Here is a 17,630-nt window from a genome sequence, read left to right as displayed (position 1 = left end):
TTGGGGCAGGGGCTGGGGTTCTGGGTTGCTGGAACAAAAGACCATAAACTGGGGGCTTAAAACAATGGAAGTTTAGGGCGCCTGGGTGGCTCAGTTGGTTAAGCGACTGCCTTCGGCTCAGGTCATGATCCTGGAGTCCCTGGATCGAGTCCCGCGTCGGGCTCCCTGCTCGGCAGGGAGCCTGCTTCTCCCTATGACCCTCACCCCTCTCATGTGCTCTCTCTCTCTCTCTCATTCTCTCTGTCTCAAATAAATAAATAAAATCTTTAAAAAAAAAAAAAAAAAAAAACAATGGAAGTTTATTCTCTCACATTCTGGAGGCCAGATCTGAAATCAAGGTGACGGCAGGGCTGCACTCCCTCGGGAGACCCCAGGACAGGAAACTCCCTGCCGCCCTCCTCGTTTCTGGTGTGGCTGTCAGTCTGGGCCCTCCTGGGCTCACAGCTGCACCCCTTCAATCTCTGCCCGGCTGTCACAAGGCCTCTTCCCTCGTGTGTCTGCATCCAAATGTCCCTCTTATAAGGACACCAGTCATGTTGGATTAAGGCCCATCCTAATAACCTCTTCTTATTTGATTACATCTGTAAAGACCCTATTTCCAACTAAGGTCACAGTCACAGGGACTGGGGATTAGGACTTCAAGGTAACGTTTGAGGGGACACAATCCAACCCATACACTTGCAGACAAAAGAATCCACTTGTTAAGCAAATGTGGATTTATAAGGAGCTGTAAGATGGCTTGAGGATTGGGCTAAGCTTCCAGGAGCCCCTACCTGAGCTGGTCTGGGTGAGGGATCTGCTGCCTCCACCAAGCCCAGAAATGCCCTATTTCTGCAGCAGCAGGAAGCTAACACCACCGCCGCCAGCCCCAGAAATACGCTGCCTTTGCCAAGACCAGATTCAGCACAGCGCTGTCCCAGCAGCCCACTGGTGTCCTGGCGTGGCAGCCCCCTTACAGGCCACATCAGACATGGTAAGGGACGCAGGCCTGGGTGGTCCCTCTGAATTGAGTGGGAAGACGGGATTCACAACATGGGAACCATGAGAGACACTGGACAGTGACAGTGACAGATGTCCACCCCAGCCGTTAGCCCCGCTCTCTTCTCTTTCACTATAAACACCCGCAGAGCTCAAGCTCACTCCCCAGCGGTGCCGCAGCAGAGTTGGCCTTGGGACGTAAGTTCTGGCCAGTGAGATGTAGCCGGAGGCCGACTGGGGAGCATCTGAGCACTTTGTTTCCATGATAAAAGAGACAGCTCTGTCACTATCCTTTTCCACCTTTGCCCAGCCTGGAACATGGATGTATGTTCCTCCAGGGGGCCCCAGATGTAACATCTGGAGCTGTGGCAACCCTCTGTGACCATGAGGGAAAAGCCCCTCCTGGTTACAGAGATGCTGGCTGACTCCCCTGGGCTGCTGAACTGACAGAAATCTTCCCGCTTCCAGGCTTCCTTTTATGGGAGGAAAAACAAGCTCCTGTGGGTTCAAATGACCACACTTGTCAGTATTTCTACTACTCGAAGCAAAAAGGGCGACAACTGATATAGCAGCGATCCATTTACCCAACCATCATCCAACCAAGTAGCTTAATAAGGCTTTTCAGCAAATTAGTGGCATTTGCTTAAACTCATTTCAGGAAGTTTAGCAAGTAAATCAAGCTTGCTTTTTAGACCGGTTTGGAGGGAAGAAAGGAGGGGCTCAAGGGCCCCCCTGGAGGCAGAGGCGGGGTGGGGACGGGGTTTATTCCACTGTCCACGGAGGGAGGTAGGACTCCCAGATCTGGAGCAAACCAAGCCGTCCGGCGACGACACCACCGCCCTCGGTCGTCCAGCGCGGCAGCGCACGTGGATGCCAGCCCTCGCGGGCGGGGTGGGAATTCTCCTCCATGCCCCTCCGGCCCCGGAAAGAATTCCGTGCCCCAGCCGACCGGGCGCGGCGGCGGGCGGGCCGACAAGGGCAGGTGGGGTCCGCAGACCGCCCACGCCCGGCCGCCCGGCGGACAGGTGAGCCCCGCGGACAGGTGAGCCCCGCGGACAGGTGAGCCCGGCGGACAGGTGAGCCCCGCGGACAGGTGAGCCCGGCGGACAGGTGAGCCCCGCGGACAGGTGAGCCCGGCGGACAGGTGAGCCCGGCGGACAGGTGAGCCCCGCGGACAGGTGAGCCCGGCGGACAGGTGAGCCCCGCGGACAGGTGAGCCCCGCGGACAGGTGAGCCCGGCGGACAGGTGAGCCCCGCGGACAGGTGAGCCCGGCGGACAGGTGAGCCCGGCGGACAGGTGAGCCCCGCGGACAGGTGAGCCCGGCGGACAGGTGAGCCCCGGGTAAGTCGGCGCCGAGTCACCGCCCGGTGCCGCTCGCCCAGCGCGCCCGACGTGCCCGGCCCGCCGAGGAGCCCCGCGCAGTGGTCCCCGCGAGCGCCCGCGGACGGACAGACAGACAGACTTCCCCCGCGGCCCCGCGCGCGCTTCCCGGGGCACTTCCGGGGGCGGACCCACGCTGTCCCACGTGACGGGGGAGCGCGCGGGAGGCGGGGCGAGCATGCGCGGCCGGGCCGGCACTTCCGGGTGGCTGCGGGCGCGAGCCGAGGGTCGGGTGCTCGCCTTGTACGGGACTGTTCCCCGAGTCCTGGCGCGGACGTGCCGGCCGCTTCCTCCGACTGCCCGCCTTTCCTCGCCGCCCGTCAGCTCGGGTGGGCGGGGCGGGGCGAGTTGTCCCCTCGAGAACCTCCCTGGGTGGCGACAAAGACCAGCGACAGGTCGTAATAGAGTGAGGAGGGGCGAGAAGGAGCGGGGCTCTCGGCTTCTTGGGCCCCGGACCCCACACCCCGAATCCCCGGACCTCACCCCAGTCCTCCGGCCCCGACCCCACATCCCCAGTCCCCGGACCTCACCCCAGTCCTCCGGCCCCCACGCCCCCAGTGCCCGGATCCCCAGTCCTCCAGCCCCGGACCCCACACTCCCAATCCCCGGACCCCCAGTCCTCCGGCCCCCACGCCCCCAGTGCCTAAACCCCCAGTCCTCCAGCCCCGACCCCACACCCCCAACCCCCGGACCTCACCCGTCCTCCAGTCCTGGACCCCACTTCCCCAATGCCCAGACCTCACCCCAGTTCTCCTGCCCCCACACCCCCAGTGCTCGGACCCCCAGTTCTCTGGCCCTGGACCCCACACCGCCAGTCCCCGGAGCCCCAGTCCTCTGGCCCCAGACCCCACACCCCCAGTACCCGGACCCCCAGTCCTCCAGCCCTGGACCCGCAGTCCTCCAGACCCCACACCCCGTCTTCTGGGTTCTTGCCCAGACCCCCAGTCCTCCGACCCCAGACGCCATACTCCCAATCCCCACACCCCCAGTCCTCTGCGTCCTCAGCCCTGGACCCCACCCCCATCCCCAGACCCCACACCCCCAGTCCCCAGACCCCCAGTCCTACAGGCCCTTGCCCCCAGCCCCTTCCAGTGGAGGTCGACCAGGCCAGGCAAGAAAGCAAGCAGCACGCTCTCGGACCTGGGCCACAGCTGGCGACTCCAAACCTTAGAGAGGAAAGGCTCAGGACAGGTGCTGGGAGGTGGGGTCGGGGAAGGCAGGGGCCGCATCTACCAGGGAAGAATGGGACTGGATGTCCTTACAAGCGGGGTGAGGAACTGATAGGGTCTGATGGATGCCTTGGCAGACCGGCAGTAGTTGTGTGGACGGTGACTGACTTGGACCAGGGTGTTGGCAGTGGAGGTGGAGAGCCCCAGACCTGCAGATAGAAGCCCCAGACCTTTCTGTGGAACTTGGGGAGTAAGGTCAAAGAAGGAACACCCAGGCTCCCAGCTCCAACGACAAGCTCACTGGGACTCTTGGTTGCTGGAAGGGGAGCGGCTGGGAGAGAACTGGTTTGTGGGGGGGATCCAGATTTCCTTTTGTGCTCCTGGAAGGCACTCAGGAGAGTGTGCAGGTGTCACGGGCAAGAGAAGGCATCTGGGGAGGGGCGCCTGGGTGGCTCAGTCCGTGGAGCAGCTGACACTTGGTTTCAGCTCAGGCCATGATCTCGGGGTCCTGGGATCAAGCCCCACGTCGGGCTTCATGCTCAGTGTGGAGGCCGCTACAGGATTCTCTCCCTCTGCCCCTCCCCATGCTTGCTTGCACACACTCTCTCTAAAATAAATAGATAAATGTTTAAAAAAGAGAGAGAGGGCATTTGTCACAACGGAAAGGGTGAGACTCCCTAAGGAACAGCAGTGACAGAGAAGGGAGCGCGGCGGAGGCTGAGCGGCGCCCTGTGTGTAGAGCTGGGGTAGAGGTGGAGCGCAGCCAGGGAGGTAGGAGGAAGCTGGGAGAGGAGTATTCGCAGCAGGGAGTGGTGAGATGGAGGCCCGCGGCCCCCCGGCATGAAAGCAGCCTGGAGGCTGCTGATGTCATGAGCGGTTTGGGGGGAGTCGTACTGGAGTGGATTGCAGGGTAAATAGCTTTCCGCCTGAGCAGGATGAGCTGAGTCTGGAGTCCACGTGGAAAATGAACAAGCAAAAATAGTCAAGAAGACTCTGAAAAAGAAGAGGAGGGAGCGGCCAGCCCCACCAGAGATCAAAATGTGTCATGGCCGCAGGAGAATGAGGGGAGAGCAGCGGAGGGCAGAGGTCACAAGCCATGGCACAAGGGGGAGTTTGTGCCTGGTCACGATGGTCAACGAAGCTGGACAGATTGCACGGACGGTGTTGCTCATCTGAATAACGAGAAAGTCTGAGCCACCCATTGGCCACATAGCAGTTAAAAAGAAAGAGCTAAATGTAAATGAAGTTAAACCATAAAAATGTACCAAAAATATTGGTGAATCCCTTGACATCGGAGTGGAAATGCCCAATAGGAAAATGGACAAAAGATGGGCGCCTGGGTGGCTCAGTCAGTTAAGCGTCTGCCTTCAGCTCAGGTCATGATCCCAGGGTCCTGGGATCGAGCCCCACATCAGGCTCCCTGCTCCACGGGAAGCCTGCTTCTCCCTCTCTCACTCCCCCTGCTTGTGTTCCTGCTCTCGCTGTGTCTCTCTGTCGGATAAATAAATAAAATCTTAAAAAAAAAAAAAAAAAAGGACAAAAGACACAAGCCAAGAGTCAACCCGGACGAAATACAAAAGACCCATGAGCGCAGGGTCACCCGTAGTTAGAGAAATGCACATGAAAGTCATACAGAGATACGATTCCTCACCTACTGGATTTTGAAGAAGCGCACAGCGCGGTCACATGCCGTGGTTGACAGGTAGGGAGCAGGTGCCGGGGAAACGACACGGACCGCCGCCGTGGAGGTGCTCTGGCGCTCTCCGCATCGCAAGTACTTCTGCCCCCCGAGAAGTTATGCCCACCGGCTGCGCGATCAAGGTTATCTGCTAGAGCATGGCGTGTACCAGCGGAACTCTGGAAACCACCCAGTGTCCGCTCCAGGGGACCAGGCGATGATGACACAACCCCACAACGGAACGGGTGTGGCTGTTTAGAGGTTACAGCCTCGAGGACGTTCACGCGCTGGTGTGGAAGGATCTCTACCGTCTGTTTTTAAGAGGAAAAACAGCAACATTCAGAACAGCTTCTGTGGTGTGACACCTCCGTGGGGGACCCTGGGGAGAAGTAATATCCGTATTTACAGAAACATTGGAGAACACCCGAGAAATGAGTAGTCGTGGGAGCCCAAAGGCAGGGGCGAATGCGGTGCGTTGGGGGCACACGTCGGGGGAAGCAGCTCCAGTATGTGTCTTTTAATGACAGAATCAAGGTGAAAACACGACACTGAGGGAATAAGGGGCGTAAAAAGACACAGACGTAAGCAGTCGTATGAGAAGTCTTGCTGGAATGTGAGGGGTAAAGGACGGGGTTTCAAGTTTAACCTAATTCATGTATGTTGGTGACCAATGACCCATAACATGATTCAAAATAAAACCAGATCTCCCCACCCCCCCCATCAGGCAGGCACCAAGTTCCCTCCCCATGAATGACCCACATTCCACCTTTTATTTCTTTAGTATTCTTCCAAGAATATTTTGTAACCACGCACATGCGTGTTCTTGTGCTGATCATGTCCCTGGCACCTGGAGGGAGGGTCACACTGCCGCCCGCACGTGTGCTTGGTGAGCAGCGCTTGCGGGAGCTCAGGGAGCTGGTCCCACCGCCCACGGGCACTGTTACGGCCCAGCCGGGCGTGCGCCCGCTCCGCGCCTGCCAGGCACGGGCCCCGCAGCCTCACCCATGAGGATGTGACCAGGCTGTGCCAGTCTGATGCGGAAGGCTGTCTCCAAGCATTTTATCATGGGAAGTTTCAAACATGGGAGTTTCCAGAGCACAGTAAGCTCGGCACCTGTCTCGGTTTCAGCAGCTGCTCACCCCCCGCTCTTCTGGCCGCATCCACAGCCCTGTCTGTTCCTGCCCTTTCACTGTTCTATCGGGTTTTTAATGTACATACATCAAAATGCACAGTAAAGTTTGATACGTCTTGACGGCTACGTAGCATGCCACCCTGTAAAACTCAGGAACTGTCCACCACCCCCCAAAGTCCCCTTGGACCCCCTTGATCCTCGTTTCCCCCTGCAGGGGCAAATGTCTGATTTTTCCCCTGGACGCTACCCCGCCCGCTCTACAGCTTCGTGCAGGTGAGACAGCACAGCGGGCGCCCTTCCTGCCTGCTGCCCTCTGTCCCCCGGAACAGGGACCCCCCCTTCACGGTCACACGCCGTCCCGTGGGGTGAGGATTCTGCACATGGCACGTCCACTCCAGCTGGTGGACATTGGGGTTGTCGCAGGCTCTTTGCTAACGTGGCTCTCGCTGCCACGAACACATGAGGAAGGTCCCTTTGGGGACACACGTCTCCCCTCCCCCGGATGATCCCTCCCGGGGGAAATGGCCGGGTCACGTGACCGGGGTATGTTTTACCTCCCAAGCAACGGGCGCCTTCCCCAGCGCGGCGCCACGTCCCACCTGTGCGGGTGCTGTCGGGCTTCCCGTTTGGGCACGGGCGTGTCCCGCGGCCTCACTGCGGGGCCCCTGGTGGCTAGCGGTGCTGAGCACCGCCCCGCGTGCCCCCTAAGTGCCTTGTGACAAACCGGCGGCACCGTGCTTCCCGCCGAGTCCTGTGCACGTGCTGCCCGCCCCCCTGGCTCTCCGGCGCCCTCACATCGGTGGTTCTCTGTGCGGGGGGTCGGTCCAGCCGAGCTGGGCAGGCGTCAGCAGCCCTCTGGGCGGTGGGTCCTGCTCTCCTTCTATGGTGTCCTTGGCATGGGCTCAAGCCGACTGCCCAAGCCCCTCCTCTTCTGCAGGCCACGCAGGGAGGGGAGGGGCCGCATCTGTCCAGGCTTGGGTTCCCCAAAGACTCAGAGCCTGGGCAGGGGAGCCGGGTGGAGGGGAGGGGCCGGAGATGGTGAGAAGAAGGTGGCCACGCGGGCAGCTTCAGACTCGTGACCGAGAAGCTGCTTGGTCAGGCGAATGGGGAAACGGAGCTTGTGCTGCAGTGGGGGGGGGGGGGACTTGAGGTTCCAAGGGGGGTGCAGCTATTGTGTGACCTGGGTGTGGGGGCGCAGGAGAAGGGGCCATGGGCCCAGGGAAGGATGCTGGATGCATTTGCCTGCAGACCGTGGGATGTCCAAAGCCTTGGCCTCGGAGACTGGATGAGGGGATGGCTCAGCGTGTGTGGAGGGGGAGCCTTCTGCGAGCAGAGGGACCTCAGGGCTCAGAGACCAGCGCCGAGAGGAAGGGAGGGTGGTTTACCCTTGGGGGGGTGTGGGCCTCAAGAGACATGAGATTCTGTGAGAGGCAGTGGGGGGTAGAGATGTCCCTTCCTGGCCGGCTTGGTGGGGGCAGATGGGAGGGGCACTCTGCCGGGGAAGCAGAGCTGGGAGCGACAGCCCGGCGGGACAGCGAGGCCGGGGGTCCGCGCCCTGGGACGCCAGCAACGAGGGGGTGAGACTCAGGTGCGGGCCACTGTGGAGGGTGGGGGCAGAATGGGTTTGGGCCCGTTGAGGGCAGTCCTCCCTGCACCGTGGCCTGGACACGGGACGGCAGGAGGCGGCCGTGCCCAGCGGCCCGTGGGCTGCCCAGCACGTTGGAGGGCGAGATGGAATCCTCAACAAACCTTACTGACAAGAAAACTGCAGTGGCCGGCCCGGATCTGGGCCTCCGCAAGCTTCTGAAACCCCGACTGTCAGGGGCTGAGTGTGTCTCTCCAGAACTCCTGTGTGGGAGCCCTAACTCCCCGCACCTCGCACCATGACCGTACTTGGACGGAGGGTCTTCACAGAGGTGATCAAGTTAAAATGAGGTTCTAGGCAGGTGTCCTTATAAGAGGAGGCGATCGGGACACAGACTCGGGAGAGGACTGCGTCTCCACGCCCGGGAGAGAGGCCCCAGGAACAACCAGCCCTGCCGACACCCGGATCTCAGACTTCCAGCCTCGGGAATTTCGAGAACGTAAACGCCTGTGGTGCAAGCCGCCCAGGGCGTGGTGCCGTGTCCCGTGTCTGCGGCACAGGGCGGGGCATGGGTTTCTCTGTGTATAGACTTTGTTCAAATTGCTGAAAACAATGCCACTTGGCTCCAGTCAGGGAGGTGAGTCCCTGCCCCCCTAGATTTCCGGGGATACCCCAGATCCACTGAGATCTCTGCAGGGCCAGCCGCTAGCCAGGCCCTGCTGCCCTAGGCCCCCAGCCAGCTGTCCCCGCACTCCTCCCACAGCCCCCTGTGCCCGTGGAGACCCCTGTGGGGGACCCGGCCAGGGAGGATGAGGGCTGGGGGCCGGTGACCCTGTGGGGAGGCACAGGGCCCAACAGCGCCGGTCCCCAAACTGCAAACTGCTGTCGCCCGCAACCCAGCCCAGCCAGCACTCCCAGGACGAGCTCCGCTTGCTCTGCGGGGCACTGTTGCCGAGGCCCTCGGCGCTGGGGGCCCTTCTGAGCCAGGGCTGGCCCCAGGGGAGGCAGCCGTGTTAGGCTTGCTGTTGTCCGCTACATGCTGGCCGCTGCCCGTGTGCCCACCGGGCATGACCCCATTCGCCCCTCTGCAGGGGCGTGCCATGATTCCCATCTTACTCATGAGAAGACTGAGGCAGAACAGAAGTGCCCTGGGGACCAGGACGAGGAGCAGGTGGCCCTCCCCGCGGGGTTCTGTGACAAGCAGAGGGCTGCTGTCCACGCTGGTGTTGGGGACATCTAGTGGGCGTGCGTGGGAGAGGCCCAGACCCGTTTTCCCTTTGATAGGGACAAAGGAGGTGCGGCGGAACCAGGAAATACCCGGGAAGCAGGGGGTCGCAGGGAAGGGAGGAACACCCCTTCCCTACCACTAGTCCTCGTGCAGATGGCCGAGCACTCCATCCTCCACTTAGAAGTTGGCCCAGATTTTAGGGGTCGGTTTCTGTGGGGGTCTACTGGGAAGATAGTGCTGGTGGAGGAGGGGGATAGGAGGAGGAGGAGGCCCCAGGCCCTTCCACGTGCCTCAGTTTACCATCCTGCCAGTGGGTCAGGCTGGATGGCTCCAGCCCCAGAGGCGTGGGTGATGGAGCCGGCAGTGAGCTGAGTGTGGGTACCTCATATCAGCCCCCTCCCAGGTCAGCCCCTCCCCCTAAGGGGGCCTCTCCATGCCCCCCCCCCCACCTGGTTGGCTTGGCAACAGCCGGTTCTGAGAAGGCCCAACTGGGAACACGACTGGGTCTCCCTGCAGGTCAGTGGTGCTGGTCCAGGAGGAAGGCTCAGTGGGAGGCAGGCTGCGTGGGGGAGGGGAGGTGCCAGGCACCACCGCCGGGAAGCAACGACCTGCATTTGGGGTAAGGACTGGTAAGGCCTCCAAGTATAGCCCCAAACCCAGCAGCCTTTTCAGTGCCAGCTCAGCTCGGCACCACCCTTGGGGACCCCTTGGCAAGTATGGTTCCCCCTGCCCTGCCCTTGGGTCTGCTTTGGCTCTCCTTGGGGGACACTTTGGCCAGGACTAGGCTTGGGACACACACGAGAGGCCGTCTGCTCATCTGCCCCGGGCCCGGCGAAAAGGCACAGCTCAGAGAGCCCCAGCTCCACGTTCCCATGCAAGGGCTGAGCAGGGGCTGGGACGCCCACCCACGCCCAGCTGTCAGCTCTGACACCAGCCTGAGCTGGTTCAGGGCTCTAGAACCCCACGGGGCCAGGCCTGCCCAGCCACTGCCCAGCTTCACCCCCACTCCCCGGGGCTCTCTAGAGGTCAGGGAGGGCCCCACAGGGTGAGGGTGGGGCCAGGAGCGACACATGCCCTCCAAGCCTTGCCCACCTCTCGCCCAAATCCTGGCCTCTGAGGGCCCAGTCCCACCCTGAGGGAGGTGGGGTACATATGAGTTGTGGTGGGAAGGAAAAAGGCAAAGGGTATGTGGGGGGCAGGTGGGGGGGGCCCAGGAGTTGCGGTTGGACAGGAGGTAGACAGGAGGACCCAAGACCAGAGGATCAGGAAGCCTCAGATCCAAGCTCGAGGGCCTGTGGCTGCTCAGCAGGTCCCCCATAGCCCCCCACACAAGAAACCAGGGTCCCCTCACCAGGTCCCAGCCTGCATCCTGCCCCCCCACGCCCCAGGGCAGGGAGGGCAGCCTGAGGAAAGAGGGTGTGCTACCTGTCCATAGCCCTGCCCTAGCCCACGCCCCCCCCACGGGGCACAGCAGGTGATGCCATCTGAGACAGGGTCCCCAGAGTGGCCACTGCCCACCTAGGACCCTCCCCTGCCCCCGGGGCCTCTTCTGCCCCCACCGGCCCGGAACAGCAGGGCCCACGCTTCCCGCACACACTTGGAGATGCACACGCTCCCGTCCCCAGGAATAACCCCGGCCATCTCCACCTGGGGCGGACTTTATTAGCACTGTGAGCATGAAGACGATGATGGGCACACAGGAGGACAGCTCTGGCTTCCGACTGTCACGGCAAACAAAACCTCCCGCCAGACGCTAAGCACAAACCACCGTCCTCTGGGTCACTGGGCGCGGCCCACCCCCGGGGCAGAGCAGATGAGGCCGCGGGGAGGCGGCGGGACGGGCCCAGGAGGACCCCACACAGCAGGCTCCCCTCGGACGGCATCCACACGCACCTTTACTACACATTCCCACACAATTGTGTGTTAAATATATAGAGAGATTTCGTCTGAACTGTGTTGGTTATCACATTAAAAACTAACCACTTGTCTTTACATTAACTTCACAGTAACTGCAGAAGACAATGAATCCAGTGTCGATAAGTCAGGACAGGAAAGTAAGTTCCTTCCCCCATGGAACCCCTGGGGAAAACCAGGGCCGCCGCCGCCTTTGCCTGCCGCCTGCCGGCGCTGTGGGCATGGCTCGGCCTCGCCGTTTACTAGACACACGCACACGCGCGTGCGCACACACACACACACACACGGAAACCTGATCGTGGAGGAGGTGACACGGAGCGTGAGGTATCCCTTCCAGAGGGGCGGGGCCCAGAGCCAGGATGATCACAAGCAGGGGGCCCCTTGCCCGGCGTGCTCTGTGGTCTGCATCCAGGCCAGGGCCTCGGAGTCCCAAGCACCGGGAGAGGCCCTGCACCGCACGGTGGGCTGCCCGCACAGCCGGAGAGCCGAGGGTGTGCAGGGAGACGGCCCCTTCTGCCCGCCTGCTGTGAAGGCCACCGGTCGTTTCGCTCCAGACCGGGCAGACAAATAAATACGACATCAAGTGTTGCCAGGAGACGAGAAAATAACTTAAGCTTGGCTGGACTCTGTCCTCAGTGCCTCCAGTCAGTGGACACCAGGAGTCCAGGGGGCTCTGCCACGTGCAGGACCCCCAGAAGCAGGGGCAAGCCCCCGCCTGCCCTCGCCCCTTGCCATCATCACGGAGATTCTGGCAGCAAGATTTGCTGGGTGACCCCCACCAACTGCAAATGCAGAGGTCTTTCGGGGTCCAGGAGCTGTGGGTGACAGTGGGGGGCTGTGCCCCCAGCCCAGCAGGTGCTTGTCCCCTCCCTGTTCGATGGCAGCTTCCACCCAGGCCCCACTGGAGGGAAGGGAAAGCCTGCAAACATCGCCCCTAGTAGAGAGAGCAGCTTCTGGCCCCCAGCTCAGTGCTCCGTAAACGACCGGCACTCCGGGGAGACCCTGAGCAGGCAAACCGGTGACCTCAGGGTGAGCCCCACAGCAGCCCGGTAGCAGCTGGCGATACTCAAGGCCCCTCCGGGCCCCACCCAGGGGACGCTCAGAGGCGCCCTGGACCCCGGGCCCAGGCAGGGAAGCAGCACGGCCCTCGCCCGCAGGCAGATAGCCGGCAACCTCAGGGAGGCTCTCTGCATCTAAAGAGAATCATATCCAAATTGTGACTCCCTCTCTCCGACCGAGTCACAGTGTGGTCAGGATCAGCAGCTCTGGAGGGCCCGCCTCCCACCCCAGCACCTGGAACTCAAGAGCCCCTCAGCGTCTGGCTGGATCTGCTTCTGCAGCCCCGCCACACCGGCTGTGCCCGAGTCCCCCGCCCGCACGCCCTGGGCCCAGGGCCTCCCGCGGAGGCTCCTGAGGCCACCCACCAGGAGGGGCCTGTTCCATCCAAGTGCCGTTTTCGGGACACGCTGACAGCTTCTGTGGTGTGTTCATTCTCTACCAAGCCTGGGGCCAGGCTCACCAGGGATGCCCGCGGGAGTCAGCGGGGGTCAGGAAAGCCCCCGCTGAGAGGACTGCAGGACGTCCTCGGGCCAAGGAGGCTGGGCTGGAGCCCTTGGGACAGGGCCCTTGGGACACCCCCGAGCTGACACAGGGGATGGAGAGGAAGACAGAGTTCAAAGTCAGGGCACAGCGGGGGGCAGGAGTCAGTTGGGGGGGGAGCAAAGCGTGGAAGAGGGCGGCCCAAGCCAGGCCAAGTCACCCCGAGCCTGAGACTGTGGTCCAGGGGCAGCAGTGGCCTTTCTGCTGGGAGCTGCAGCACCGGGCCGCCCCCCGCCCCCCACCGGCTCCCATCCCTCCCGGTCCTCCCACGCCGCACAGGGACGGGTCACACCAGCAGGGACTTGCCCAGGCCACAGTGGAATTTTCGGACGTGGCGGTAGAGGTCCCCGGACTGCGTGAAGCGGCGCTCGCACCAGCGGCAGGCGTGCGGCTTCTCGCGCGTGTGCACCACGGCGTGGCGGCTCAGGTTGTGCGAGTACTGGAAGCTCTTACCGCACTGCGCGCACGTGTAGGGCTTCTCGCCCGAGTGCGTGCGCTCGTGCCTCTTGAGCGTGTACGTGCAGGAGAAGGTCTTCCCGCACAGCGGGCAGGTGGGCACCGGGCCGTCGGGCGACAGCCGCGCCCGGGCGCCGTCCCGCTGGCGGAAGTGGGCGCCGAGGTGCAGCTGCAGCACGTGGGCGCTGGGGAACAGCTTGCTGCACAGCGGGCAGACGCACAGGTGCCCGCCGGCCCCCCGCTCTGCCTCCAGCTCCCGCTCCCCGCCGCCCGCCCCGCCCCCCCGCAGCGGCTCCACGCCCACTGCCCGGCGCCTGGCCGCAGGAACACAGCGGGGCTGCAGGGGGCCGTGGGGGCTGCGAGGGCCGCGGCCGTCCTCCGCTTCCGACAGCGAGTCCCGCGAGTCCTTCACTAGTCGCTGCGCGCAGCGTTGCATCTGGCTGCAGGGGGGTGTCTGAAGGACACAGGGTGGAGGGCCTGGCTCCCGCCTGGGGCTCGGCTTCAGTGACAGGTCCAGGGCCCGGTCCGAGTCCCCGGGGGCCTGCCAGGGAGGGGGCCCGGGTGCTCGCGGAGGGAGGGCGCCGACCCCAGCCCGGGGCGGCCTGGCCTTCTGCGCGGCCGGGCAGAGCTCCGGGGCCCGGGTGGGCTGGGGGCGCGGGGGCTGGCCTGGCGGCTCGGCCGGGGCGGCGGGGCTCCCCCGGTGCAGCGCGCGGCCCTCGTCCCTGAGCCTGCCCTGGCAGACCTCGACGACGTCGTGCATGTGCAGGTAGCCGGCGGCGGCCAGGACGTCCTCCACCGGCAGGCTGCGCAGGTCCAGGCGGCCCTCGTACATGAAGTCCAGCAGGCGGCCGAAGGCGGGCGCCGTGACCACGTCGCCGTTGAGCCGCACCGCGTCGCGGCTGCCCGCAGGCCGGTCCCTGTAGAAGAGATGGAAGGAGACGCTGCACGCGGCCAGCACCGCGCGGTGGGCCGGGAAGCGCGCGGCGCCCACCAGCACCGTGCAGTCGCACAGGAAGCCGTGTCGGCGCTGCTGTCGCAGGCGGCCCAGCAGCCGCGCGCCGTGCTCCGGGAAGTCCATGTCGCCGCGGGCCCCGGGGGCGCGGACGGGACGCCCGCCCGCCCCCGGCACCTGCCCCGGAGCAGGAAAGACTCGATCGAAAGTAAACAGAAGCCGCTGGCCGCGGGGCGGGTCCCGGGGCGCGAACCTGCGCGCGTCCCCGCCGGGCCGCCCCGAACTTCACTCCGGGGCGCCGCCCGCCGCGTCCCCCGACGCCCGCGTCGCCGCCCGCCGCCGCCGCCGCCGCCGCCGCCGGCCCCATTTATGGCAGCGCGGCCGCGGGGAGCGGGCCGGCGGGCGGGGCGGGCGGAGCCGGCGCCCGCCCTCCGCGCTCACCTCCGCCGTCCCGCGCGGCTCTCCGGCCGCCGCCCGCGCCGCGCACCCTCCCCGGTGCGGCCCCGGTGCGCGGGGCTCCGGGCAGCGTGCCCCGGCGGGGAGGGCGCGGGACGGGAGGGCGCCGGGCGGCGCGCGCTCCAACTTGGCCGGCCAGACAGCGCCCGCCGCTCGCCCCGCCCCGGAGAGAGCGACACTCGGGGCGGGGGCTGGAGGGGGCGGGCCGAGGCGACTTCCCGGAGCGGCGGAACCGCTGAGGTCACCCTCGCCGCCCCTTCCCGGCCCGCCCCGCCTCGCCCAGCCGGGCCCGGCGAGCCGCCAGCTGGGGCACCGGGGTGGGAGGGGATGAGGGGCGCGGCGGGGGAGGGGGCTCTCTCGCGATATTTGCCGCCTGGGCCTGGGCGTCTACCCCCCCCCGCCCCCACGGGGTCCCAAATGCGCCCCTCTGCTAAGGAACCCCTTCCGAGGACCGGCTCCTTTCCGGGCCCGCGCTGGGGCTGTCACCCGAGGGCGCACTTTGCGGGGCGCTGGCCGTGGGAGGAAGGAGGGGACACATGGAGGGGGTCGTAAATTTTGAAAAGATGACACCCCTTCTTCGTTGAAAGCCGCTTCTTAAATTGGAGTCAGTTTGGCTGGTGCCTTCTTCCAGACACTGAAGCGGGATCCCCACGGCAGAGTCCACAACAGGGGCCTCCCACCCTGGCAGCGGAGCCTAGCGCAACCTCTGCAGGGGGCCAGGCGCCCGGAGCTCTGTGTCCCAGAGCCCCAGGGACAGGGCACGTTTCTGCAGACGTGGCGGATAGGCCGACAAACGCCTGTCGGTCGGAGGCCCAAGCGCCCCGGAGTCCAGAGCAGGCAGAAAAGTGTTTAGGGAGGGGGAGAGCCTGCGGAGGGGCGGAGTTGGCACCCTGGGGGCAAGGGGCAAGAGCAGCCTGAAGGTGTCAGGGGGCATCTAGTCCTGCCCAGAGAAGGAAATAACCTGAGGGAAATAGAAAGCCATGATTTTGGAGAAGTTGGGGCCCCAGGGGTGGGGGAGACTGTTGGCTGGCAGTCTCTTCCCAGGGCAGTGATCTAAAGGGGCTGCCCTTGATGGAGCAGAGTCCAGGCACTGAGCACCGCTCAGCATCCTTTCCCAGCAATGCAGCTAGCTAGATGCTCTCATCATTACAGCCGTTTGCTGGGGGGTGGGGGTAGTGAGGGAAGGGCCCACGGCCACGCAGCGGCCATAGGGCAGGCAGTAAGTCCCTGAACCGGGATTCGAATTCCGACAGCCTCCTGAATTCCCACCTGCACTGCCCGCAGCCCGAGAGATGGAGGCTGGGCTGGGGAGGAGGAGCCCCAGCCAGGGGTGGGGGGCAGGTGGAAAGGAGGCCTGGACTAGGGGTTACAGAGGGGGGACCTCAGGCTGCAGGAGGAGTGGGAAGGCCTGCAGCCCAGCTCCTCAGGAGGAGGGAGGCCCCTGTGGGATGGGCGGGGTGGTGCGGTGTGAGCCACCCAGGGGTCCTAGTCAAATCCTCGGGTTGGAGACCTGAGGAGGGGCCCGGCACAACTGGTATCTCAAGTCTGTGGGAAGGAAAGCCACATTTTTATACTAAAACATTATTTCTTAGTCATTTGAAGTTCACATCTGATTGGACATCCTGCATTCTTCTTTCCTAAATCTGGCCAGCACCCTTGGAACCCTGAACTCACACTGCACTCAGCCACTGAGACTGCCCTGGCTCCTGAGGTCTGTCCACTCTGCACAACACCACCCCCCCCCACCAGCCTCAAGGAGGGCCAGCCCCCCTCGCCCAGGCCCCCAGCAGGAGGAGCCGGATTCAGGTCAGGTCAGAGTGAACCCTGATGGACGGCCCCCGGGGGTCCTGTCTGGCTTACAGCCTGCCCGCTGCCCCCTCCCAAGCTCAGACACAACACTGGACCTCCTTGAACCTTGAAATCCTCATCTGCAAAGTGGAAGGTTAACTATAGGGCCCTGGGGTTCCCACTGTGTTCCCCCAGAGAGCCCTCCCTGGCTCCTCCCCCATTCTGTCTTTGTTCCCAGGGCCCCACCCCCGACAGCGGTCTTCACTGACCACCGCAGCTAAGAGCCCCCCAGGCCCACCTTCTCCTTTCTCCGCTTGAGCCTTCTCTAGAGCATTCCCCAGGTCCCGAGACCGCACGACCTCAAGGTTTTCCCGCGGTCTCCTTGATGCTAAGAAGTTGGCTGGGCACAAAATGGGGGTTCAGTACATGTCTCGAGTGAACGCAGTGGCTTCTGTGAGGGAGGTCCAACCAAATCCTGACTGCTCCGGGGCGCCTACCCGTCCAGTGTTGCTTCCCCAGGTCAGGCCCCAGAGGCCACGGAGGCAGGGAGGGAGGCCGGCCATCCTGGGGCTCTGGGCAGACAGCTCCCCAGGCGGGCCAGAGTGAGGCCCTGGGGCGGGCAGAGTGTCCTGGCCTGCCCCGCCTGGCCAGTGGGACAAAGCTCTCCTTGGGACCCTGACCGAGGCTGCGGGGCGCGGAGAGGGGCCGAAGCAGGTTAGAACGCTGCCTGCGGAAGCCGGGGAGGCCCGCCCAGGTAGGGATGAGCTAGAGCGGGGGGAGGGGCTTCACTGCTGGGAGTGGGAAGGCCCGGGTTAAGTGCCCCTGGCCCACCCCCCACTCCCCAGGAGGGGCTGTCCCAGGCAGCCCCGGGAAGGCACTTGGGAGCTGCCGCCCCCGCCCCCCTGCCCTCGGATCCCCTCTCTGGCCCGTCGCGGTCTCGGGCACGGGGATGACAGGAGGCCACCGCAGTGGTGCAGGCAGAGCGTCCGTGGACGCAGCTGGCCAGGCGGCCATCTGGCCGGGGAGCTGCCCCCGGGCCCCGCCCTACAGCTGCTGCTGAGACCCGGCGGGGGGTGCTGGCCTGCGAGGCCGGCCCGATGGCTGGCAGCTGCAGAAGGTGACAGGGCCCGAGGTCCCTGAGCTCCGGGGGTGGAGGGGAGGCAGCCACCCTCCTGGAGACTGCTACAGCAGTTTTTGTTGGAAACATCTGGCCAAGGGGCTCCCCAGAGGCCCCAGCGTTGGCTGGGGCGGGCTGACAGTGGGTCCCCATCTTGCCATTCTATCCGAGGTGCAGAGGGGGTGTTCTTGAGGGAA

At 64.2% G+C, this 17,630-nt stretch overlaps 1 protein-coding gene across 1 annotated transcript; it reads right to left on the bottom strand.

The window, feature by feature from the left end:
• Positions 1-10,769: 10,769 nt before the first annotated feature.
• ZBTB42 (zinc finger and BTB domain containing 42) lies at positions 10,770-14,422 on the bottom strand. The gene has a single exon (XM_078054296.1). It carries the CDS (start codon positions 14,196-14,198, stop codon positions 12,951-12,953), a length of 1,248 nt encoding a protein of 415 aa, XP_077910422.1. The 5' UTR covers positions 14,199-14,422; the 3' UTR covers positions 10,770-12,950.
• Between the last annotated feature and the right edge of the window lie 3,208 nt (positions 14,423-17,630).

This window comes from Halichoerus grypus, chromosome 8 (assembly GCF_964656455.1).
Source record: "Halichoerus grypus chromosome 8, mHalGry1.hap1.1, whole genome shotgun sequence".
Classification (NCBI taxonomy): domain Eukaryota; kingdom Metazoa; phylum Chordata; class Mammalia; order Carnivora; family Phocidae; genus Halichoerus; species Halichoerus grypus.
Note: the sequence above shows the minus strand (reverse complement) of the source record. Positions and strands in the feature narration are given on the sequence as shown.